Source organism: Procambarus clarkii, chromosome 49 (genome assembly GCF_040958095.1).
Source record: "Procambarus clarkii isolate CNS0578487 chromosome 49, FALCON_Pclarkii_2.0, whole genome shotgun sequence".
Classification (NCBI taxonomy): Eukaryota; Metazoa; Arthropoda; class Malacostraca; order Decapoda; family Cambaridae; genus Procambarus; species Procambarus clarkii.
Window position 1 is genome coordinate 18885441 of NC_091198.1, and position 25628 is coordinate 18911068.

The 25628-nt window shown below is 42.9% G+C and overlaps 2 protein-coding genes across 4 annotated transcripts in view; one reads left to right on the forward strand and one right to left on the reverse strand.

Moving 5' to 3' along the window:
- spab (space blanket) overlaps positions 1-15427 on the forward strand; it is a 45727-nt gene extending 30300 nt beyond the window's left edge. Inside the window, exons 4-8 of one of the 2 annotated variants that reach the window (XR_011222440.1) lie at positions 5063-5204; positions 10104-10232; positions 10679-10767; positions 11295-11436; positions 13500-15427. Coding sequence is in view for 1 of the 2 variants with exons in the window: in XM_069303070.1 (XP_069159171.1) it covers positions 5063-5204; positions 10104-10232; positions 10679-10767; positions 11295-11351; positions 13500-13574 (492 nt within the window). In the remaining variant the exon portion in view is untranslated. The remainder of the gene's footprint in view (positions 1-5062; positions 5205-10103; positions 10233-10678; positions 10768-11294; positions 11437-13499) is intronic. The other variant, XM_069303070.1, reaches the window with a different exon arrangement.
- A 1027-nt stretch (positions 15428-16454) lies between these two features.
- Positions 16455-25628, reverse strand: part of LOC123750557 (uncharacterized) — a 64304-nt gene continuing 55130 nt past the window's right edge. For both annotated transcript variants that reach the window (XM_069303059.1, XM_069303057.1), the window contains exons 7-12: positions 25345-25506; positions 23958-24253; positions 21403-21565; positions 19702-19878; positions 17747-17908; positions 16455-16852 (exon numbers count right to left, since the gene is read on the reverse strand). In XM_069303059.1, the coding sequence (XP_069159160.1) occupies positions 16733-16852; positions 17747-17908; positions 19702-19878; positions 21403-21565; positions 23958-24253; positions 25345-25506 (1080 nt within the window). In that variant the 3' untranslated portion in view covers positions 16455-16732. The remainder of the gene's footprint in view (positions 16853-17746; positions 17909-19701; positions 19879-21402; positions 21566-23957; positions 24254-25344; positions 25507-25628) is intronic.

Below are 25628 nucleotides of genomic sequence, written 5' to 3' on the forward strand. Positions count from 1 at the left end.
CGGGCTGCTTCCTGGGGGTGTGTTCACGCCCACGTAGCAAGGGGGCGTGGCGGTTGTGGGCGTGGTCTCGTCTCCTTGAGGGAGGTCAAACGCTTCCTAGCGACCTAAAGCAGACGGTGTCACAAGACTGACTCTCTCTCTCTCTCTCTCTCTCTCTCTCTCTCTCTCTCTCTCTCTCTCTCTCTCTCTCTCTCTCTCTCTCTCTCTCTCTCTCTCTCTCTCTCTCTCACTAACATTTACCTAATTAAATGTCTTACAATGTTGCATGTAAATATGACAAACAGTGTTGGCAAGATCCGTCAGGTCGACCACATCCGCCAAGGGTAATTATGTCACACTTGTCAGTTCCGCTCTCACTGTTTGGTGGGTGTTTGTGTCACCTCCCCGTTAGTTCCCTGGGAGTTATCTCCATGTTAGTACCAGCAATCTATCAGATCAGTGTGGAACATTATTGGAACAGTGTCAGTATTCAAAAAGCATCAAGTTGAGGCCTCAGACGTGGGGACTGAACGCCAGTGAATTGTTATTGGGTGATCCTGGGCACCAGATCCTATGTCCAGCCAATCAGCGGGCTGGGATTTACGAAGGCACACGGGCTATTAACCTCAGCCAATTAACGGCAAGAACCCCCGAGGTACGTCACGGGATCCATCCAATCAGGGACTGTCTCCTTCTTCCACGATAATTACGATTAATCATTTAGTGTGTGCTGAAAAAATCAACGATTTATTCGTAAATATCAACGAATCACGTATATAAAAAGTATCTTAGATAACGAACTAGTATTAACGTTATAACTGGGAGTTGATACGGCCTTTGTGTAGAGGCGGGAGACGCCAGATGTACGACCAGTAATTACCGGAATAGCTTCGGGAGGAACACAAAGTGTCGTAAGGGATCACTCTCATATTTTCTTTCTCGGTCGACTCTTAATTTTAGTGAGAACTTGAAGCTGGTCGTGTAAGATTCTTTGTGTAAAACATATACACATACACATGTGTGTGTGTTTTACACACACACATAAACATATTTTAAAGAGAAATATCAGTAGTAAATATAATAGAGAAAACTTGGTAGGAAATCAGTATATTCGAGTACTTTTTTATTTAAATGTCTCTAATTAAATATAATCACACACTGAAATCCTCTATGTGAATAATATTTATTCCAATAAACAAATAATTAATTAAAATATAGTATAGTCATAAATTAATATACTAAAAATATTTTATTAAACAATTATCAGTTTAATTAATAATTTCGCCATTTCATTCTCGCTTCCCTGACGTTAGTTTATTGTTAAAAAATACTTTTTTGTGCGTATATAATTAGCTAATGAAATCGTTGGCCGTTTAGGAGTTTTTCAGTAGTTTGGTACACGGTTCAAAATCATTTATAAAACAAACTTTTAGAAATTATAACACCAGAGGTTGTGAAAATCTTGTGTAGGTGTTCTATTTTGCGCCTTCAGGGTCGAGATTCAGCTCTTGGACCCGCATTAAAGTTGTACAGGACTAAATAGTACTTGTTGGATTGTCAGTAAGGTGTTGTGGTGGCCTTAATAACCCTCCAGAAGGTGATAGGCCTTACGCTTATCAAACAAACCTCTCTATAAGTCTACTTTTAAGGTTGGGAATAGATTTAAGGTTTAATTAGTATAATTTGTATTTTATTTTAGGGTAGAGAAACAATTTCGAATTTTCTATGGTTCATCTGTTTCTCAAACTAGCACTCTTGTCCTTGTGTTAGAGCAAGAGAGAGAGAGAGAGAGAGAGATAGAAAGACAGAGAGAGAGAGAGAGAGAGAGAGAGAGAGAGAGACAGACAGACAGACAGACAGACAGACAGACAAAGAGAGAGAGAGAGAGGCAGACAGACAGAGTAACGGATTAAAACCATCACAATTATGTAATATTTTCGAAGTTATTGTATCTACTTAGGGAAAAATTCTAATTTTAATGCAGGGAATGGAACTGCGTCAGCTTTGTAAGCGATGGGAGGCAGATTATCACATAGGAAAAATCAGCAATAGATTTTTAACTGTGAGGCGGGGAAATGACCGAAATCTAATATCTGAACCTAAATATTTTTTTTTATTTTGAAAGATTTTCCTTTATGGTAAAAAATCTATGTATCATTTTGATCGTTTATATTTTGACTTTATTAGAAGAATTACGTTTTTCTCGTATTGTGAACGCTAGTTTTGTGGTTTTATAGTTCCAAAATGTTCACTTTATGGAAGGTTTTTGTGAACGCATAATCAATGTTGAGTGAGCCGTGAGGTAACTTAACAATACTAGGCTACATATTTCACTATAGACAGCTGAATCCTTCACAGCTTCACCGTGGGAGATGCCACATATGTAATGTCGCTCACATATGCGCCATTCTTGTCCCTACAACACATAGCCTGATTCTATTGGCCGAGTTAAAATCTCGAATTCTCTGATTGGTGTGTTCAAATCGAGTTCTCCCTGATTGGTCAGATTAATTTACAAAACAATTTAGGATATCTGCTTGTCAGTTACGATTTACCAATAACAGAAAGTTTGTCTCTAACATTTGGAACCAAGATAACCAAGTAAGTTAACATTGACAAGTGGAACCGAGATATTGCAGGTTGCAACTGACAAGGGACAAAAGCCACCGCCGTTTCTAAAGTCACTATAGGATTTGCATGCAAGCCGATGTATCCTGCAATATCAGTCCCTTGTCTTGTTAGCGTAATGCTCAATAGAACGTATCACCGTGACATCGCTTTGCCCTTAAAACAGGAAAGACATTTGTTTTCTCATTTCTTCTCGTGTTGCAAGGCTCAATGTTACACAATACCATCGTCAGAATCTATAGTGACAGCAAAGACATTTGTGTTTTAATTACGTCAATGGACCACAAATTCTTACACAATAGTGTAAATATTTTAATAAGAATAAAGGTAATTACTAAATGCCTATTTCTCCATACAGACTAATTTATAAACAAAGCTGTGATAGCCCCTTCTTGCCCTGAATAGCCAATACCTGAGCTTACGCCTCCGCATTAATAAAACAATTTAGAATTTATAAATAATTATTAAATATTTGGCAAATCCGACTAAATAAATAAGTGAGAAACATTCTCAAAGCATGAATTACTTACTAGAAATTAATTTTTAAACTATTTTTGCATCAACTGTGATGTGGTTTAGTTCATTATTTTCACACGTTTTTTGTAAGTTATTCGTTCTCGTAGCCTTTCTGCCTAGCTGGATTTTTCTTTACGTGGTGAGCAATATATAATGAGATTCTTCAGTGTTAAAAATTCAAGATTAATTTTGCTGTTTTTGCAAAATTAAAAAATTTTGTCTTTTTTTTGTAGTTTCTCGTTCATGATCACACATTTAATGGACAGATTACACCATTTATATTGCCAGGAATTGGTTATTTTCGTATGAAATTTGTTTAGCTTGGACAATATTAGCTAATTGTGCACATTGACTACTGTGACATATTTGATACTGTTTTTTATTGACCAAAGGGCAATATTGGTCATAAATCTGTATTTGTCAATTATATTGACCACTTGGCTATATAGACCACATACTATATTGGCCACTTGGCTATAATGACCACGAACTATACCGATCATGTACAATATTGACCACTTGGCTATGTTGACTACGTACTATATTGACCACTAAACTATATTGACCATTAAATTATATTGACCACTAGACTATATTGACCACTAAATTATATTGACCACTATACTATATTGACCACTAAACTATATTGACCACTAAACTATATTGACCACTAAGCTATATTGACCACTAAACTATATTGACCACAAAACTATTTTGACCAATTGGTGGAATCGTTAGAATTGTATTCAAAAGTATAACGTATTATCACACATTCACTACTTTCACTCTTTCCTAATTTGTTAATCCGTGGCGAAAAAAAACGTTTTTACCAGATGTGTACTAACCCATTCGTATGACATACGTACATTCATTCCCTTCCACAGACGCCTCGCGTCGCCCCCCCCTTTCCTCCTCTCTCTCCTTACCAGTTGATTGACGGTTGAGAGGCGGGACCAAAGAGCCAAAGCTCAACTCCCACAAGCACAACTAGGTGAGTACATCCCTCTCAACCCCCCCCCCCCCCCCACCCTTGCAATATGGCATGGCAGCTGGTTGCCAAAAGTTGCCACCAGCCAGGAGAGTCGCTACACGGCTTCTCTCCTCAATTGGATGGAGGGTCGCTGAGGGACCCACAATATCCCCTAAGAGATTACACGTTTCGCGTTGGGGAAGATGTTCCTCAGCCACACAAGTTCTGAAACTTGCTGAGGTGAGAAATGAGGACATTTTCCGAGGCTCTCTGACGGTACCTAGATTTGAACAGATCTTGAAACTCTATAGATTTGACGGCCACTATTTTATTTACACGGGCTTCATGGAGGAAGCCATAGGAGCCGACCCCCTTTAAAGCGGGGCAATGGGGAAGACGGTGACCCGCCTATGAGTCCCTTAACACCCTCCCGTCAACATGGACAGTTAACCTCAAATGTTGTTGTTGTTGTTCAAGATTCGCTACTTGGAACAAAAAGTTCCAAGCAGCACGGGCTATGGTGAGCCCGTAGACCTCAAATGTCTAACCTCCAGCTTTGGACAGACAAGGTTTATATAATTAACAGGCTAAGAGTCTCTTGATGCAGTTGCCACTGCAACTGATGGTTTGTACTTATATTTATAAGTTGATGTAATATAAAAATTAATAATAATAATATGATTAAATAATGTTGATGATCTAATTGAAGAGGCAGAATTATCCCAATTGGCATGTATCATATCTTGTACGTGTTACTTGCAATTAATATCTTCCTTAACAACTTAATTATCAATTTGATTATTTGTTTCAGACGGGGAAGGTGTGTGGGGCTTAGAGAATGGACTGAGGAGTTAAGTGGAGGTAGTAATGAGGGGAAGAAAGTATCTACTTTCTTCCTTTAGAATATTTGTTGATTCGTGTCCCGTGTTTCGTTGAATATAAAATAATGTTTGTTATATTTTTTCACAGCGACTGGGATCTTCTCGGGATCAGCTGATGGAGGCATTGCTGGGAGGCGAGGAGGTGCTGGAGGACCAGCTGTGTGAAGGACGACGCTGTACCGCCAATGAGCAGTGTTGTGGCGGCCACATCTGCGTCGAGTTCGATGGAGGTGCGTTACCCCTTGAGTCAATCACCGTTTTCTTTTAAATATAAGAATAGGGACTCCTTTGGTTGCATTTTCAGATTCTTTAACGTGAAGAATGTTCTTAAGAAGAGAGGAGCAGAGCATGGTTGGGTTTTAAGACATGACATGTTTGTGTGTTTTGTTTATACATTTGATATAATATAACAATATGTACAGTGGTTATATATCTCTAATCTTTAACGTTAACTGAACAGCAGGTGACAATTCAACGATTAAATCTATTTCCTACCAAGTGCGCAGTAACCTATAATAAGGAAAGCTTAGTGTAAATACTTCAGTTCATACACTTCTCTAAAATATAATACACAACCCACATACAACCCCTACTACATAATACACAACCTACGAATACGTAAAATTCTATAAATTCTAAAATCTCTTCTCGGAAAATATACTGAATTTACGCTCATAGTTTTTTATTCAAATATCTAGGGACTTTGGCAGTCATCTTTCACTGATTACTCGGTAGGGGGATCATTAATGGGCCAGATCCCCTCTTAATGGGACTAATAGGTCCGACCCCATCCAACCTATGTCCGTCCCGTACCCCGTCCCGTACACTCTGCAAAGTTGGATGAGGCTAGCCGCGAGCGTTTGGCCTCCAACCTCATACAGACATTCGTGCATATACAGAAAGCAGTGAATATGTTTACATATATAGATAATAGCAGTGTATATATACTCTCTCTCTCTCTCTCTCTCTCTCTCTCTCTCTCTCTCTCTCTCTCTCTCTCTCTCTCTCTCTCTCTCTCTCTCTCTCTCTCTCTCTCTCTCTCTCTCTCTCTCTCTCTCTCTCTCTCAGTAATATAACAATTGCAACTTGAGGTCATATAATTATTATACTCCTCACGTCCTCATTCGTATTTGGGAAGTGCAGGCTTCCAAGCCGGCTTTCAGGCAGACTTCCAGGCAGGCTGTTAGGCAGGCTTCCAGATAGGTTTTCAGGCAAGCTTTCAGGCAAGCTTTCAAGCAGGCTTTCAGTCAGGCTTCCAGACTGACTGGATATGGTGGGTGGTCACGCGAGATTGAAGGTTAAGTGGCGGTATATATTGATCGTTCGTTTGGGAGGGGGAGGTTGAGGGAGGTAGGGAAGGGGAGGTAAGGAAGAGAATGGACAATTCAACAGGTTTATTACTAGGCTTGGCATCTCTCTCTCTCTCTCTTGTATTTGGGTACTTACCTACCCCTACTTACCTTTGAGTGTCTTCGGGGGCGTGACAGACAGCTATTTTGCCCCTCCAATTAGTCTTGTACCTGTTGTGTTGTGTCTGGATTGGTCTGTAAAAACACACACATAGCTAGAAAGACAGGGTCTAAGAACTGAAAGCTCGAATCTGCAGTCACAAACAGTAAAATAAATACACACATACACATATATATGTGTGTGGCACACACAAGCACACCACCACAACACACATATATAAAAACAAATGCAGCTGTTTACTCATCAAAGAACATCGCAAGTTTCATCGTGAATACGTCCCAGTAATGACAAAACTTTACACTAGAGAAAACGGACAAAATTATCACGAAGACTAAGTTATAATTTCCTCTTAAAAATTATGTTCTCTAATTACCTGATAACGATCTTACTAAGTCTCATGACTCGGTAATACAATGTTATATCCACGTAATAATTTCTGAATAGTTGCTTGATAAGACTTTAATCTCATTTTACTAATTACCGGGTTCTTTATTGACTAAATTAGTCGCATTCAGACACGAGAATTGCGTAGTGACTATTGTTTACAAGTAATATTGTTAATAATAGGGGCAGGAGTGGAGGGAAGTGGTGATAAAGAAAGGGGAGAAAGTGAAAAGAAAAGAATGGTAGAGGAAGAGGGGCGATACGATGCTGGAGGAGAGAGAGAGAGGGAGGGAGAGGGGTGAGAGGGGGAGAGAGGAAGGGGCAGTGGGGTTAGCGGAAAAGGAGGAGGCCGTAGGTAATAGGAAATGGGAAAGAGAGTGGCGCGAGAGAGAGGGAATGAGAGGAAATTACCCAATTACAGGACGAGAGGAAAATAAGGAGACAGGAGGAGAGGATAGAGAGAATAGGGTGAAACATCTATAACCTTGGATAATTATGACAAAAGAAACGTCTATCTGACTCGTAAAATGCACGCCACAACAACTCACTTAAACAGCGTAGCGTCCAAGCGAGTGAAGGTCATCACCGGATAATGGAGACATAATTCGGATAATTGAGACAGGGGTGTGCCAGTTAAATAGAAGGATAATAACAAGGCAATATATCGCAGTTGGATACAAGGGCCTCGAGGAAGTAATATGAGAGCTTTGAGATATTCAACGACGAGGCCATAAGAGCGATTATTTCTAGGTACAAGAACCTGCTGGTCGCCTCTATGGTATCTTCTTTGTGTCCTCACTTTATCGTGTGTTTTAATATTTATTGAATTATGTATTAAAATGTCCTTGGAAGGACCTGGTGGGAAGAGAGAGACCTCTCTCTCTCTCTCTCTCTCTCTCTCTCTCTCTCTCTCTCTCTCTCTCTCTCTCTCTCTCTCTCTCTCTCTCTCTCTCTCTCTTGTTCAACACAAATGTATTAACACAGGAAATTGTGTTTGATATTAAAGGACAAATAATATTCTGTGTTGGATGTTATCCACAGTGATAAATTTTTCATACAGTATTTAGCAGTTTGTTCATCTTTTCATAATATTACACGAGAGAGAGTAATAAAGGCTGGCGAGAAAGAGATATATCATGATTTAGAGATAGATATTATCATTGGATAAGTCAATAAATCGTTGAGTTTACGCACTGGACACTGTAGGGGCCCTTTAATCCGGTAGGCACTCTGGATTACTAGCAAAGCTTCAAGCACTAGTTATTTCAGCTTCTGCTTTAAAGAAAAAATGGACTTCCTTCAAGCACAGACTCTAAGAACAGTCTCTCAATGCTGAAAAATCTTATAGCCACTCCAATGGTCCCGGCGGTCCACAGGGTTGTTGGCTTGGTCTTCTGCTGTAGAATTTCCACTACAATGATCGGTTTCACCTCATCCCTGAAGCTCATTGTACTTTAAACTTGCAGGCGATGAGTCACAATAACGTGGCTGATGTTGACCAGACCACACACTAGAAGGTGAAGGGACGACGACGTTTCGGTCCGTCCTGGACCATTCTCAAGTCGATTGTGAGAATGGTCCAGGACGGACCGAAACGTCGTCGTCCCTTCACTTTCTAGTGTGTGGTCTGGTCAACGTACTCTGAACTTCATATGTGGAAGACAAAGAAATGCTAACTGCTACGAGGGTCATTAATAACTCTTCAATGCTATCTTGAGTAAGCACTCCTCTCCCGGCCTGCCTGACCTCCAACCTTCATCGGACTTTTGGACAAGGTGAAGAACTGTGTGAAAAGGCTCGCCTCTAGTCTCGACCAAGTCCGATAGCAACGGTCTCAACATCAGAGCCTGCAACACCGTCCAGATGTTGTTGGACTTACTGTTATATATATAAGGCCAACATTCTCCAAGTTCCGCACCTGGCCCAGTTTCGTGGACAACAAGAAGTAGATTCAAGACCCATCAACAGCCTTGTGCTTGAGCTGTCTTTCTCAAGAACATCACTCCATCAGCGAGCATTCATTCCCAAGCTGACTCGCATCTGGAACATGTTCGTCCAACACATTAATATGTGGGGAAATCAACCGCCCATTCGACACACACACACACACACACACACACACACACACACACACACACACACACACACACACACACACACGAGTGTAATGTGTGTGTGTGTTACCGGTGATGTACATGAGCCATGAAGCGCACACCTGGTAATTATCTCACCTCGTATGTCTGCCAGGAGAGAGCCTGGTGTGTGTGTGGGGGCGGGGAGGAGCCGAGGGGACGTGCACGTAGTGAGGAAGGGACGTAGAGGAGTAGGGACAGAGGAAGAGAGGAAGGAAGGAAGGGAGGTACATAGGAGGAGAGGCGAATTAGAGGAGCCATGACAGAAACATACAAGATACTAATAGACAAAGACAATCTGGACGAGAAATTATTCCAGGGGAAAAAGAAAACGTCGAATGAAGAATGGAAACACAGATAGTTCCAGGATAGTTCCAGCCAATTGGGCTGGGCGGCACAGCGACTGCCACGCTGCTTGCAGGTCGACGTTCGATCCCTGATGGTCGAAGTGGTTTGGCATCGTCCCTTCCCTCCGTCCAATCCACGCTCGATGTCCACATACACCTTCCATATGCTATATACTAATACTGGCTTAGTGCTTTCTCCTGACAGTCACCTTGCCTTCCAGGACGTAACAAGCTCCTTTCTCACTGTTCCAGTTCCGTACGACTGGAAGAGGTGTTCCAGACGCGACACATCCATCCGTCAGGAACATTTAATTGACAAAATCAGTGAAAATTCAGACACTATCTGAAAGTGACTCTTTCGTAAGATTCAACAAACTAGCGCTATTTAACATGAGAACAAAGTACCCACACATGCCCATTCATGCCCAGGGAATACCCCTCCCTGGGCATGGGTAATGCCTTCCTTCCCACAGAAGTACAAAGAGTATATGTGGATTTTCCATCAAGAAATTATAACACCCATTCAGAGACAACTTCTACATTTTTCAAGTGTGCTCTAAAAGGCTTTAGTTAAATAGTTTGTAATTATATATATTTTGTTCTTACAATTGTATCAATTGTATTGTTATGTTATCGTACAATTGTATGTTATCTCTTCTTGTTGCTTCTTCAGTGGATCATTCACCCTCCTTACCCTATTCACCCTGCCTGCCTGCCTACCTAACTCTTCCCCCTTCCCTGCCTCACTCTCCCTCCCTGTCACTCACCCTTACTCACCAGTCACTCTCTCCTTCAGCCTCGGGGACCTGTATGAACTCCATGGGTCAGAGGGAGGGGTCAGCGTGCGTGAGTGACAATGAGTGTTCATCCGGACTCATCTGCGACCTTGGTGCCTGCGTCCAGATCCTCGGCAAGAAACGCTACAGTAAGTCACGGATATCGTAAGTCACTGATATCGTAAGTTACGAGCCACAGAAAGGAGGTCAGTACTCACCTCCTTCACTGTGCTTCATCACTCAAGAATTCATCAGCTTGAGGATAATGAGGAAGGAATGAGTCTTGTTGCATCAGCTTACCTGTAAGTCATGGCTAATTATCAGATGGTCAATTTGCATTGTTGCAATCAATGTTGATCTCTCAGCTAGTTGTCCCTGGCTTTGGGTATCATATTATCGTATTTAACTTTGATCACATTATCCTTGGAATGTATTAATATGGTCTATATGTTGTGTTTATATTTAGTAAAGGATGTTTATAGTTAATGTTAAAAATGTTAATTTAGTTTTATGTTTTAAGATACAGGTGGAAGTGGTCTTGGGGAATATTTTGTAATAGGTTTCGTTTGTAATTGGGTTTGTTGATATCCAACAGACGAGCCTTGTACCGTCAGCTCTGAATGTGAGGTTGGTCGAGGCTTGTGCTGTCAGGTCGTTCGCCGTCACCGCCAGGCGCCAAAGACGGTAACTACCAACCCCTCCTTGTTATCTCTGCTGGTTATCTTGACCTATCTACCACCCTCCTTGTTATCTCTGCTCGTTATCTTGACCTATCTACCACCCTCCTTGTTATCTCCGATGGTTATCTTGGCACGTCAACCACCCTCCTCCCGTGTTATGTTTGTTTATCACATAATAATAATATTTCATCTTGTCGGGGGGCATGAAGCCTGAGTATATATATGCCTTAGTCTTGTATCGAGGCCCCCCCCCCAAAGTAGAACTACTCAACTACTACACTCTCAGTTAACACTAATTGCCTATTAACAGTCACTCACGCTCAAGTGACACTAACTGCCTCCTAACAGTCACTCAGCCCCAATGTTCCTTCCCTAACAGTGCAATATTTGCTGAGTACCCTGTGACTGACAGATGTCTCCGCCCCTCTGAGTGACAGATGTCCCCCTCCCCCCTCTGAGTACCCTGTGAGTGACAGATGTCCCCCTCCCCCTCTGAGTACCCTGTGAGTGACAGATGTTCTCTTCCCACAGCTGTGTGGCTACTTCAAGGACCCAATGATCTGCATCGGCCGCGTCGCAGCTGAACAGGTAAAGACTGAGCCCAGCAAGCAGTAAGGTTCTTCACCGGTGTGTCTTCTCCCTCCCTTCCTGGTCCTGAAGGGTCCGGGACCCTGTGAGTCCTTCAGCTGCTTCTACTGATTCTTTAGTCTACCCTTCCTCGCTTCGTTCTCTCTTCTTTTGATCGTTCTTCCCCATTTTCTCTGGTTTTGCCACTTTTATGCTTTAATGGATTTTTCTTAGCGTTGGTTATCTTAAAACTTCGTTTTCTTTGGTTAGCATCGTGTTCTGGTGAATTTTTCGGCTTCCTGAAAGGTTTCGTATATTTAGCGTTATTTAAAATTCTATTAGTTCATTCCCTTTTATAAAAAAGTAGCAAATTGTAGTTCTTAAAACTTAGAATAGACAACAAATGTTTATAATATAAATCTGATCTTATAGTGTTCATTTGAAGTTTTCTGATATTTTTCATTTATTTTTATGTTAGTATTTGATTATATATAACTTACTTAGTCTAATATCCGTAGTTTTACTTAAATCTTATATTTTACAATTATCTGTGTAATGTATTTGGTATTGTTAAATAGATGGTCTTATTAATATACAAATTACCTTCTTCACTATAGCCCTTGTCTGGCCATTGCACCTATAAATATGCTCACGTTTTCTGCTATTTTATCCAAATGTTTTGCTAGATATACTTAGCTATATACTCCTTTAGACTCGTTGCTTAGCCCCTGTTTATAGTAATAAAAACATTATTAATAATTGTAATAATAATAATAATAATAATAATAATAATAATAATAATAATAATAATAATAATAATAATAATAATAATAATAATAATAATAATAATAATAATTGTATTCATAAAGTATATATAAAAACATATTACATTGAAACTACATATTATTTTTAGGTACAGAAATGGACATTAAACATACTGTGAATACGATATACACAGAATGGCGTATATATATTCTTGCTGGCTGGGCTGTATAAGCATTTAAGGTGTTCTTCATGACCCTCGTCGGTTGATAGGCCTTAAGTCCGACATCATACAAATCCTTATTGTATATTATGAAAGTTGCGTTCCATTATTTTCACAGGTGGGTAAAGGAGACGACTAGTGAATCCTATTAGCTGCCTGAGAGATTTTCCTTTCCTTGCCCAATGGAAGAGCTCCCCTTAAACCCTTAGTGGGCAAGGTTTACCTCATGATAAACTTTACCCACTAGTTTTCCCTGGAACACGACCTGCCAATCGGGTTTACTCCCTGGTCCCCAGTTACTGCTGAGTGAACAGGTCAGATATACATACACCGGGAGCTTTACCTCGCTTCTCGGTGTATATGCAACGAGAGTTTACTTTTGGACTAATGTATACTTTCCACTTGGTATGTAAACCTATCTAGTTGACTTAATTACCCTCCGGATATTGGAGGTTAATTAAGGAGGGAGGGTAATTAATTTTCATTTTATCACCTATTTGCGGCTCGTCTCATTCTGCTGTAGTTTCCCCTGACTTCTGGCCTCCTGCAGCTTGTCATTGTTCCATGCTCTCTGATGGAGGGTCAGCGTTGCAGACTTGTATCAAAGTTTAAGTGATCTATTGTTTCTTCATCTCCCAGATAGCAGAAGATATTTGCATAGAAGGAAAATATCCACAAGAAAATTAATAAGTCACAATGCTGATGTATTTAATGACATGGGGTATTAGAGAAAACTTACTCCTAAAATATACTAATATATTTATATATACTGAAAGCAGCCGTTCTTGTAAACTGAAAATGGTTGATTAATATCATAATATGAATCTTATCTATATATTTGATATTCTTCATTTGTAAAGTAAATTGACAAAATTACTCTTTACATTTTGTTTAAAAACTTCATTAGGCCTGATGTGTGTCACTAAAAGGCACATTTCGCTAAGGTACTCTTCAGCATGTTTAGAGGCAGGGAAAAAGTCAATTTATATCAGTGGATAAGACAGTATATAATTTATGCAGGATTAAATATGGAGTAGTGTTATCCAGTCTAGGGGACTGGATAATCTTGAAGATTACTAGGGATGGGGGTGAAGGGTAATCACCTCATTGTTAAGGGGATGGGGTTATCGCCTCAGTGAATGGGTCTGGTGGCGATGGTTGGGTTAACTGTTCTCCTGCTGCAGGTGGAACACATGATGGAGCATACAAAAGGAGAGAAGAGACTCACAGGCAAGAACCACGACTATGACAACATCTAGGGTGGCCCTCTAATCCATCCCTTGCAACCCTAAACCAACCTTCACCACCCTAAACCAACCCTCATCACCCTAAACCAACCCTCAACACCCTAAACCAACCCTCAACCACCTCAAGTCAAACCACAACCCCAATTATCGCACGGCCTAACCAATCCCCTAATCCGCCCCTATACCCGACTTCATTAAACCTTCCAATCCCTACCCACAACGCCTACCCATCACCCAATCCTACCTTACCTACCACACCAACCCCTACCCAACACAATACCCATCCCCCAATACACAATCTCCACCCTTGGGAATTCTTAGACGTGACTTGAGTGAAGAGGACAAGGGGAGGAAGATGGACCTTGTATCTCAGCATACATCACCCAACAGACGCCATCAATGCAGCACACCCGTCTCCTCACCCAGAGAGTCATCAGCAGGAACGAGCTCAGTTCCTGCTAACATATTTTTTTCCTCTTTTATTGAATTACTTTCAAACTTACGCTTTAGAAATAAGGAATTTTTCTGTCATGATGTTAAACAAACCACTTCGTTATCATTTAAGGCAGTACTGTTCAATTGGTTTGTTAAACTATCTTAAACAATCTGTTTTGATAGTTTGTGTTATTGTTTTGACTATTTGTGATGAAGAGTTTTTTGAGTAGCATTATAGCAGTGTGGGAAGCATTATATCAGCGTGGGAAGCATTATGTCAGTGTGGGAAGCATTATATCAGTGTGGGAAGTATTATAGCAGTGTGGGAAGCATTATAGCAGTGTGGGAAGCATTATAGCAGTGTGGGAAGCATTATAGCAGTATGGGAAGCATTATAGCAGTATGGAAGCATTATATCAGTGTGGGAAGCATTATATCAGTGTGGGAAGCATTAAACCATTGTGGGAAGCATTATAGTAATGTTTGGAATCATTATATCAGTGTGGGAATCATTATATCAGTGTGGGAAGCATTATAACAGTCCCAGTGACGCATGTGACGTCAGATTACCATCACCCCTACTGCTGCTCAAGCGTCACCCTCGAACAAGTGAAGTTTAAGAATTCTATGAACCTAAATAGTTTTTTCCCCTTTCGGTAAGAGATTAAGTGTCAAGTCTAAATAGTTTCCTGAAGTAATTAGTACCACATCTCGTTGCATCTATGTGTATATCTTGAGTCTTGGTGGGCATACTGTCAATCACACAATTTAGTACATATCTAAGCAATTGGGAAAGGCTCCTAGATCCCAAGATTAAGAATCAGGATTAGAAAAAATGGTAAATAATAGATAGGCTACAGGATCATAACAGAAGGACGGTCAATATTTCGTTCGTGTTAGGCACTTCGATTCCATGTTGGGTAATAATCCAGGTGTTCCAACCCCCAAACTCATGCCAGCTATGAGCTCGGTACCTATGTTTATTGTTCCCCTTGTCGTCTATAGTCCGACACTCATTATAAAGCATGGGAGTGGGCGTTGGGTAGAAAATGGAGTACCTTTGTGTGGCAAACTATTCTAATTATTATTAATCATTAATATCGGTGTCTTAAGACTGTATAGTCGGTAACCAATAGACTAAGTATTATCGCAGGCATGGTGTTTCCTTGTGGCGTGCTCGTTATATAGTCTGTCTGTGCTGGCCCAAGCAGCTAGCTCTCTCTCTCCATTTGGTCATTACTATTATTAAACCTTTCGGCAGACATTTGTGCATATTGGGCCTTCCTCGCCAGGTTGGGGGAGGGTATAGTGCGCTCTGAACGCCACCTTGGGACACAGCCTCGCGTCGGCTCTCTTCCAACGTGGTTGTCTGACACCCAATTTGTCCAATTTAGGCAGATGAATACACTGAATAAATGTGAATGAAATTCCTCACGCATCTTTCTCTCCTACATCTTAACCATAATTGTATACTAATTCTCACTAATTCTAGCAAATGATATCTTGCATGGCAACTCACTGATCTTAAGCAGAGTGACTAATATACAACTTTTGATAACTTTTAGGCAACTTTTGACAACATGTTTAATCTATCAAGAAATACTATCGATATCTTACTCATCAAGACCAAGGTGCTTGTGTCGTCACTGGGAAAAGTGACGTCAGATGATATCATATCAGAGCTGTTAATCTCTTCCCATATAATTGTTGTATTATTATGTATGATCTTATATGTGGATTATTAAAGATGTTTTAAGTGCCCCCTGCGTTTTAATCTTACGCTCCCGTTTTCTGTAATACATTCACTGTTTACCTCGTTAGTCTGAGTATACACTGAGTGTGTATTATACTAAGCGAAGTATACACTGAGTATGTATCATACTAGGAGTATACACGGAGTTAATACCAAATAAGCCCAATATCAAACTTACAGGTTGGTCATTAATCTTCAGTTCTCTGACTCTGATCAATTAGTGTACATTGTCATGTTCATAGAAAACGGTACCATCCGTTTGTATGCGCTGCGGTTCAGACGCCAGCAGGAGATAAACAAGAGAGCATATCGCCCCTAAATCAACACAACAACAAGAGAGCATACAGGACGGCCTGAAGAGACTGTAAAATTTGTCGCCTGAGGAGATTGTAGGGTCTATGGCCTGAAGAGACTATAGGGGCTCCATCCCTTCGCTATTTCCCGGTATCGGGCAGCCGGGGTGCATCCGATCCCACGATCGTCGTCGCCCCTAAATCAACATAACAACAACAGCGTACAGGACGCCACCAGCTTGGAAGCAGCTAGTCTTGTATCGTTTATAAGTATTAAAGTCAGTAACCAAGCAGTGGCTTTATATCAACCCTACAACCAAGACTTCCTCAGCAACACACAACACCACACACATATTACAAGCTCTTAAAGCTAAATTACAGTTCACGGGATTAACAAACAACTTCTTGTATTGTTTTACTGTAATTCTGACTCACAGCTGTACAAAAACATTGAGGCAAACATGACATTTTAAACATACACACAATCTCACGGAAATACAAAATTTACCCTTATTTATAATTACAAAATAATGTTAAGACTAGATAAAGTTTGGCAATTAAACCCAGTTTTTTGGCACTTTATTGTTTTGTTTGTGATGGCAAGTAAAGTCTTTGTTGACATTCCCAGCTTAAGCTGTTGTTGACATCTCTAACTGTTGTAGTTGGTGTGGAAGAGTTTGAGGCGAGCTTCAGCCAGAGGCGGGTGTGGGGAGCTGGGCCTTACAGAAGCACAACTTCCTAAGCACGTCGTGGCGAATACAGCTGCTAGTGGTTCCATATTTGTTGATCCTGGACACCTCGCCGGTCACCTGAAGAACACGAGGACGGTCTTAATGTACCGCTGGATGTCTCCTTCTGTCCTTGAAGAATTCTGATCCTAGTTCGAATGCACCCAGTCACTGTTTTGAGGGATGGGAGAGGGAAGAGAAGATACAAAGGAAGGAGAGGCGTCTGGGAGGTGGGAGAGGCGTCTGGGAGGTGGGAGAGGAGTCAGAGTGGTGGGAGAGGAGTCAGAGTGGTGGGAGAGGAGTCAGAGTGGTGGGAGAGGAGTCAGGGAGGTGCGGAGAGATGACAGGTAGTGATGGGAGGAGACAGGGAGGTGGAGGAACACCAATGCCTTCCTGAGGCAACATGCAATTATGAGGACCGACTCACATATGCAAACATGCAACATTCATATATGTAAATATGCACGCAAAGAGCTGCCTTATAACATATATATATATATAAAAGAGTAATATTGGAATATAATCACACCAGAGCTGTTACTGAAACGCATTTCACAGTACACAGATCACCAGTTCAGCTCTTGCCAATCAGAGTCTTGAATAGAGTTAAGTGATGATAGTTGGATTTGAATGTATAGGTAATGTTTATTGCTGTACTACAAGCCTGTCATCTCTCGTATCATCTTGAAGGTCACAACACACCGTCTTGTCTCGCAGGCTCACCTGGAAGACCTGGGTTGTAGCAGACAATAACTTCACCTGGAAGAGCAGGGATTGTAGGTTGTATTACAGCTTAAACGGGAGGCGCTGGGGTTGTGGGTTGTACCCAGCCATGGCCTCACCTGGAAGAGCAGGGGTTGTGGGTTGTACCCAGCCATGGCCTCACCTGGAAGAGCAGGGGTTGTGGGTTGTACCCAGCCATGGCCCTCACCTGGAAGAGCTGGGATTGTGGGTTGTACCCAGCCATGGCCTCACCTGGAAGAGCTGGGGTTGTGGGTTGTATCTGAGTGTGGCTTCGACCATAACACCACCAGGAGAGAGGGCAGCTTGCAGCAAGTAGCTCCTGACATCGCTGGTGGAGTCCTGCGGAGCCAGCTCCTTGTTCGAGCCAGATACACGCCCAGTTACCACACTGATCTGTAACACCATCCAACACGTCAACACAACACCAGCGTCAACATCAATTCAACCATAAATAAATTAAACCATATATAAAGACCAAAGTTAGCTTCAGTGAGATTCTGGAGCACATATACGTATAACTTTCTAACTAGGACCCGTGTGGCCAGTGTTCTCTCTCTCTCTCTCTCTCTCTCTCTCTCTCTCTCTCTCTCTCTCTCTCTCTCTCTCTCTCTCTCTCTCTCTCTCTCTCTCTCTCTCTCTCTCTCTCTCTCTCTCTCTCTCTCTCTCTCTCTCTGTCTCTCTCTCTCTGTCTCTCTCTCTCTCTCTCTCTCTCTCTCTCTCTCTCTCTCTCTCTCTCTCTCTCTCTCTCTCTCTCTCTCTCTCTCTCTCTCTCTCTCTCTCTCTCTCTCTCTCTTTCTTAACAAACATAACACAAAAAATCCTTCACACATTTACACGTACGCAGTAATGGCATATTTTAGGTCATCATCACATTATTTATAACTCATTGGTATATATATATGTAAACAAGTCCACAGATTTAATTGATTCAACTTCATTCGAATTATCCGGAGATTCGGGTTAGCGAGATTCGCATTAGTGAGATTAGTTCAGCAACATTTTAACCGAATTTGACTCGTATTAGTGCAATTATTTCTAGCATATATAAATCCAATTTGTTTCACGTTTGAATTTTAAGCTTATCTTCAGAAACCATTGAGATTAATAGATATAAAAAGAAAAATTAGCTTCTTATAAGATAATATATCGGGCTGAAGGCTCAGAGCAGGTTAAAATATCCCTTCATTGACGAATCATAACACTGAAATCGTTACAGAAAATGGGAAAATTATCAACACGAGCCACTCTATGGCGGACTATAGAAAACCACAAATCGGAGCTTTTCATGGCAACGATGTCAACCCTCCACTTGCTACTGTGCCAACCCTCCACTTGCTACTGTCCCAACCCTCCACTTGCTACTGTGCCAACCCTCCACTTGCTACTGTGCCAACCCTCCACTTGCTACTGTCCCAACCCTCCACTTGCTACTGTGCCAACCCTCCACTTGCTACTGTCCCAACCCTCCACTTGCTACTGTCCCAACCCTCCACTTGCTACTGTCCCAACCCTCCACTTGCTACTGTGCCAACCCTCCACTTGCTACTGTCCCAACCCTCCACTTGCTACTGTGCCAACCCTCCACTTGCTACTGTCCCAACCCTCCACTTGCTACTGTGCCAACCCTCCACTTGCTACTGTCCCAACCCTCCACTTGCTACTGTGCCAACCCTCCACTTGCTACTGTCCCAACCCTCCACTTGCTACTGTGCCAACCCTCCACTTGCTACTGTCCCAACCCTCCACTTGCTACTGTCCCAACCCTCCACTTGCTACTGTCCCAACCCTCCACTTTCTACTGTCCCAACCCTCCACTTGCTACTGTCCCAACCCTCCACTTGCTACTGTGCCAACCCTCCACTTGCTACTGTGCCAACCCTCCACTTGCTACTGTCCCAACCCTCCACTTGCTACTGTCCCAACCCTCCACTTGCTACTGTGCCAACCCTCCACTTGCTACTGTCCCAACCCTCCACTTGCTACTGTCCCAACCCTCCACTTGCTACTGTCCCAACCCTCCACTTGCTACTGTCCCAACCCTCCACTTGCTACTGTGCCAACCCTCCACTTGCTACTGTCCCAACCCTCCACTTGCTACTGTCCCAACCCTCCACTTGCTACTGTCCCAACCCTCCACTTGCTACTGTCCCAACCTTCCACTTTCCTCAGTGTTCGGGTATTCTGACCTTGGAGAACTGGACACACTCGGGGAAGGGGTCGAGGTCGTGGTTGAGGGACTCCTTGAGGAAGTCAGCAGCCAGGCGGAGGACGGGGTCGTCGAGGGGGACCTCCTTGGTCTCCTGACATGTGCAGAAGTGTTCAGGGATTCCAGCATCCTCACACGTCCTCTCCCGAGGGATCTCCTGCAGGAGGCAGCATCCAGTTAGCACAACTCCTCATAACCCAAGTGTGAGGTGACACATACTCACAGCTGTGCAGCTGCTCGGTCTAGCCACAACTGTAAGGACCTGAGTAAATTGGTACACATTAAGCTTTGGATTATAATTCTATACAATTTTTGCTGAGGTAGATGTAGTCAAATTTAAAGTGTGGCAGCAAAACTATTCACAAGTCCTGCATATCTGTGTTTTTTAATGTGAACAAATCTAAGAAATTAGAATCAACTCTACCAGTAGTACTTAAAAAACTTGCCTCCACCTCCTTCCCTCATCTCACTCGACTTGAGAATGGTCCAGGACGGACCGAAACGTCGTCGTCCCTTCACTTTCTTGTGTGTGGTCTGGTCCACGTACTTAAGAAATGTTCTATCGTTTCACCTTAAATTGTATGTTGTTCAGTTTCTATGCCAAGCTTGCCTACTGTTGCTGATGGTGTCCCAAGTGTGTTGATGACACTTGGTGAGGGTAACACTCCCACCGCTGCCCACTGTGAGGCTCTCAGTTATCCCATCAACTGAACTAAGAGTAACACCAAACGCACAACCACTTGGGCTAGACGGTAGAGCGACGGTCTTGCTTCATGCAGGTCGGAGTTCACTTCCCCGACCGTCCAAGTGGTTGGGCACCATTCCTTCCCCCCCCCCCCTTCCGTTCCATCCCAAATCCTTATCCCGACCCCTTCCCTGTGCTATATAGTCGTAATGGTTGTTGTTGTTATAGATTCAGCTACTCGGAACAAGTTCCAAGTAGCACGGGCTATGGTGAGCCCGTAGTGGACTTACCTGGCACAGGAGCGGGGCAAGTAGCACGGGCTATGGTGAGCCCGTAGTGGACTTACCTGGCACAGGAGTGGTAAACACCTCTACCCTGTGATCTTAAGGAACCTGCCCAGTATTGGGTTGACCTACTCTGAGGGGCGTTGCTTGACCGGGATCCAGCAATGACCACGATGTATATATGTGTATACACCAGTGGTCGGTGTATACATGACTTGGGCAACAGCTGTTCCGTACTTTGTTTAATTAAGGAGCGCCAATTATCGTTCTTTCACAATTTTGTTTTATCATATTTAATGATTACGTTTTTCATTATACTATATATAATGTGATCTTTATTAAATTTGAGTTAAAACTAACATGGAAATTGCATGAAACTAAACCTATCTAACCTATCCTAACCTAACCCAACCTTACATAGCCTATCCTAGCCTAACCTAAGATATTGACCAGACCACACTAGAAGGTGAAGGGACGACGACGTTTCGGTCCGTCCTGGGCCATTCTCAAGTCGATTGTTCGTTCTCTCAATCTCATTCTCACAATCGACTTAAGAATGGTCCAGGACGGACGGAAACGTCGTCGGCCCTTCACCTTCTAGTGTGTGGTCTGGTCAACATATTTCAGCCACGTTATTGTGACTCCTCGCCTGTTAACCTAACATAACCTAACCTAACCTAACCTAACCTAACCTAACCTAACCTAACCTGACCTTGAAGACGCTAATTCCTCGAGCGCCTGGCCCGGGTTTGGTAGTAACGTGGCGGAGATCAGAGAAGCGGCCGTAAGCGAGGTCTCGAAGAGTTTGATAAAGATCATAGTTGGCTGTGAGCCGTCTTGCGTTGGTCTGCAGGTTCCTGAAGGCCCGTCGGTACCTGCCGAAGGGAGATGGAATCAGCCTGGTGTACATGTGAGTAATTAAGGTAATGAGGATTAAGCACTAAGTTATTACAAGTGAATCATAATAGCGGTTTAATTGTTCAAGGCGCGTGTTTGGGAGCTCAAAGAATCAGGTTCGAATCCTATTACCCCTGATGCTTTCAAGTAAAGTATTTAATATTTTGATGGTTTAATGTTTTATATATATTTTAAATTTTTAATATTTTGTAAATAATATTAATATTATTTAATATTTTTGATGTTTTGGGTGTTTGAACGTCGTGTGTGTGTGTGTATATGAGGCTACAGGGCAGCCAACCCTTGCGAGTATAACTAAAAATATTCATTATAATATATATGTACCATATAACTATTACTATATAACAGAACATATATGTATGTTGTAGTTTCTGAAGTTCTTTACTCAGGTCTATTTAAATTATAGTCTTTAGTACCCCGAGAGGATCTTACTGTATCATGTTAAGTTGGTACTGTGTAGCTGACCTGTAAGGGTGGGAGGGGCTGCCTGCCTCAGTGTCCTGTGGGACGTGGTAGGGGAAGGTGTGTCGTTTGGTGCTCTCGTGACCAAGTAGGAAGATATTTCATGTTATTTATGGTAAGATATTGATTATTTGTGGATGATCGTCTTTATCAGTGTATATTTATGTATTTTGGATATGTAAATCTCGTGGTTTATATTTTCCTTTGTGGGGGAAATTATTAATTTGTTACAGTCATTTGGGAGGTTAATGTTTACAAGTTTTGGCTTTGACAGTCCAGTTGGGACTTAGGTTTATGAGGACAAAGTGTTTAGGGTTGATGGCTTGTTGCTTTGTTATTGTTAATGATACGAAGGTGTCCCGCATTGGTTTGTTGTTTAATCTCTTAAGAGTTTAATCTTGATTAGTCCTCAGTAACTTTGCTTTTCTAATTGCGTCACCATTTATCCTCTTTGAACACAACCTGAATGCACTTCAACTGTTGTCTAGTGTTCTCATGTTATTAAAATTTTGTCACGTGTTTAACTTAGTAACAGGTAGCTGGAGAGACTATCTTGAAATGATTTCGGGGCTTTAGTGTCCCCGCGGCCCGGTCCTCGACCAGGCCTCCACCCCCAGGAAGCAGCCCGTGACAGCTGACTAACTCCCAGGTACCTATTTTACTGCTAGGTAACAGGGGCATAGGGTGAAAGAAACTCTGCCCATTGTTTCTCGCCGGCGTTCGGGATCGAACCCGGGACCACAGGATCACAAGTCTAGCGTGCTGTCCGCTCGGCCGACCGGCTCCCTAGAGGCAGTGAAGTTAACATTATTAAGTTTGTCGTTGTTGTCTTAGATTTTAGCTACTCAGAACGAAATGTCCATGTAGCACAGGCTATGGTGACCCCGTAAAACCTTGTCGTGTTGCGTATCTTGTAAATAGCTGTTGTCATGTAGACTCCACCCCAGTAATCTGGTGGTTTATATTTTAAAATTGAACTATATCCCTAGACCCTAAAGTTGGGATTTGCTTGAGGTCAAGAGAGTCAATCATTAAGTGTGTGGAAAGTCTATATCACGAGCCTTGCTTGCGTGGGGGGGGGGTCATGATATGCTGATGTATATGTATATGTATGTGTATGCTGTACACATACATATGACCCTGTATGCTGATGATCGAGTCTACACAAAGACAGAGAGACAGACAGACAGAGAAAGAGTACATACGAGTCACTCTACCATTTGACCATAAAAGAACAAGAGAAGAAACTGCATGTTTACATTTTAAGTCCAGACTGGAGCACAATGGAAAACATATAATGACTAACCAACAGTACCAATAAGTACTATACAACGATAAATTTACATAATGACGTGTTTTTGAGTCGATGGTTCGATGTTGTTTCACAAGGACCCCATTGTTAACATTAGGCATCCATCAGTCTCAGGAGATTGTGGAGTTGCGGTCTGGTGTCGGCCTGGTCTGGAGTGGCCTCACCAGGGCGCTAAGCCAGGGTAGGTTGATTCGAGGGGAGAAGCTGTTACCCAGGGAGCAGGTCCCCCCTCGCCACGGTGTTGAAAGTCTCCAATGGAAAGGCAGCCGCCAATACGATTGCTTCCAGCGCCGTCGCAGGAACTGTGAGTTCCCGAATAGTATGCTGTTATAATCCTCAAACACATGCTCCGACACAATCACTTCTCCTACACATGTGCTCTCCAACACACCTGAGAGGCTCCATGCTTGGTGTGACAACATGTGTTTGTGTTGTATGTTGGTGTGTCAGTGTGTGTACATGCACCAACACTTCTGAACCTCTACACATATAATCCTCTTTTCCAACACACACACACACACACACCACACCTGACCCGCCAATAAACCACACCAACACTGTTCCCTCCTACACACCTGACTCTGAACCAGGGAGGCAGGTATATAATGACGTAAGGCAGCCTCTCCTCCAACATGCCGACGTAGGTGGACCTGATTGAGCCCCACCTCATGCCGTGGTCGCTGACGAAGAAGAGAGCGGTGTGATTGAGAGCCCCGAGGTCGTGCAGACGCCGCAGGTAGCTGAGGTGCGGCAGGTCAGCGTGGCGGAGCATGTTCATGTAGTCGTGACTAAGGCTTGCTGACCAGTACAGACCGAAGGTCGGCGTGTCTAAGAAGGTTCGCGCCACTTCTACGGAGTAGTCCTGTATGACCTGAGGGAGAGAGGAGGTCACTTGGGTGAGTGAGAGGTCACCACGGGATCTACATCTATCATTGTCTATGTAGGATTGAATATAATTGTATATGTGATGTTTAGCAAGGTATTGAATCGTCACGGCTGTGGTAGCAGAAAGCACTGGTCTCTGTAAATAGTTCCTGTTGACCAAACCACACACTAGAAAGTGAAGGGACGTCGACGACGTCAATCGACTTGAGAATGGTCCAGGACGGACCGAAATGTCGTCGTCCCTTCACTTTCTAGTGTGTGGTTTGGTCAACATATTTCAGCCCCGTTATTGTGACTCCTCGTCTGCAATTAGTACCTGTGTTGAAGACGTGCTCACAGATCACCTGAGGTGTCCAGGTAGGTGCTTGATAATCTTGGACTTTACCTGACGTCTGGTAACTCGTTGATCATCTAGACTGTTTTGCTAGATTCGTTAAACTATTTTCTTCATCTCATTTGAGTTTTCTAGCACAGTCTTGTCTCCTGTCCTCACTTGGGACCCCTGATACCACCCCAACTGAGCACTGACAGCTGCTGAATACCTTCCTCAGCCTCACCTGAACACTGACACCTGCTGAATACCTTCCTCAGCCTCACCTGAGCACTGACAGCTGCTGAATACCTTCCTCAGCCTCACCTGAGCACTGACAGCTGCTGAATACCTTCCTCAGCCTCACCTGAGCACTGACAGCTGCTGAATACCTTCCTCAGCCTCACCTGAGCACTGACAGCTGCTGAATACCTTCCTCAGCCTCACCTGAGCACTGACACCTGCTGAATACTTTCCTCAGCCTCACCTGAGCACTGACACCTGCTGAATACTTTCCTCAGCCTCACCTGAGCACTGACACCTGCTGAATACTTTCCTCAGCCTCACCTGAGCACTGACACCTGCTGAATACTTTCCTCAGCCTCACCTGAGCACTGACACCTGCTGAATACTTTCCTCAGCCTCACCTGAGCACTGACACCTGCTGAATACTTTCCTCAGCCTCACCTGAGCACTGACACCTGCTGAATACCTTTCTCAGCCTCACCTGAGCACTGACACCTGCTGAATACCTTCGTCATCCTCACCTGAATGCTGAACTTGGGCCCTTGACAGACGTTAGAGTTGCCATGCTTGGCTCCCCCGATCTCCTTCTCAGAGGCCATGAAGAACGGCCTCCCGTAGTAGTCTGTGGGCTGAGTGACAAACCCGTTGTGAAGGTAGTTAAACATTCCCATCCACGGAGAGTCCTGAAAGGTTAAGGAGGATTACCAGTAGGAAGCCGTGCACTGCACGATATATCCTGCTGTGGGTCCTTTTGTAATCTAAGGAGAGATGGGAGTGGACAGATATACCACAGACCTTTTGTAAT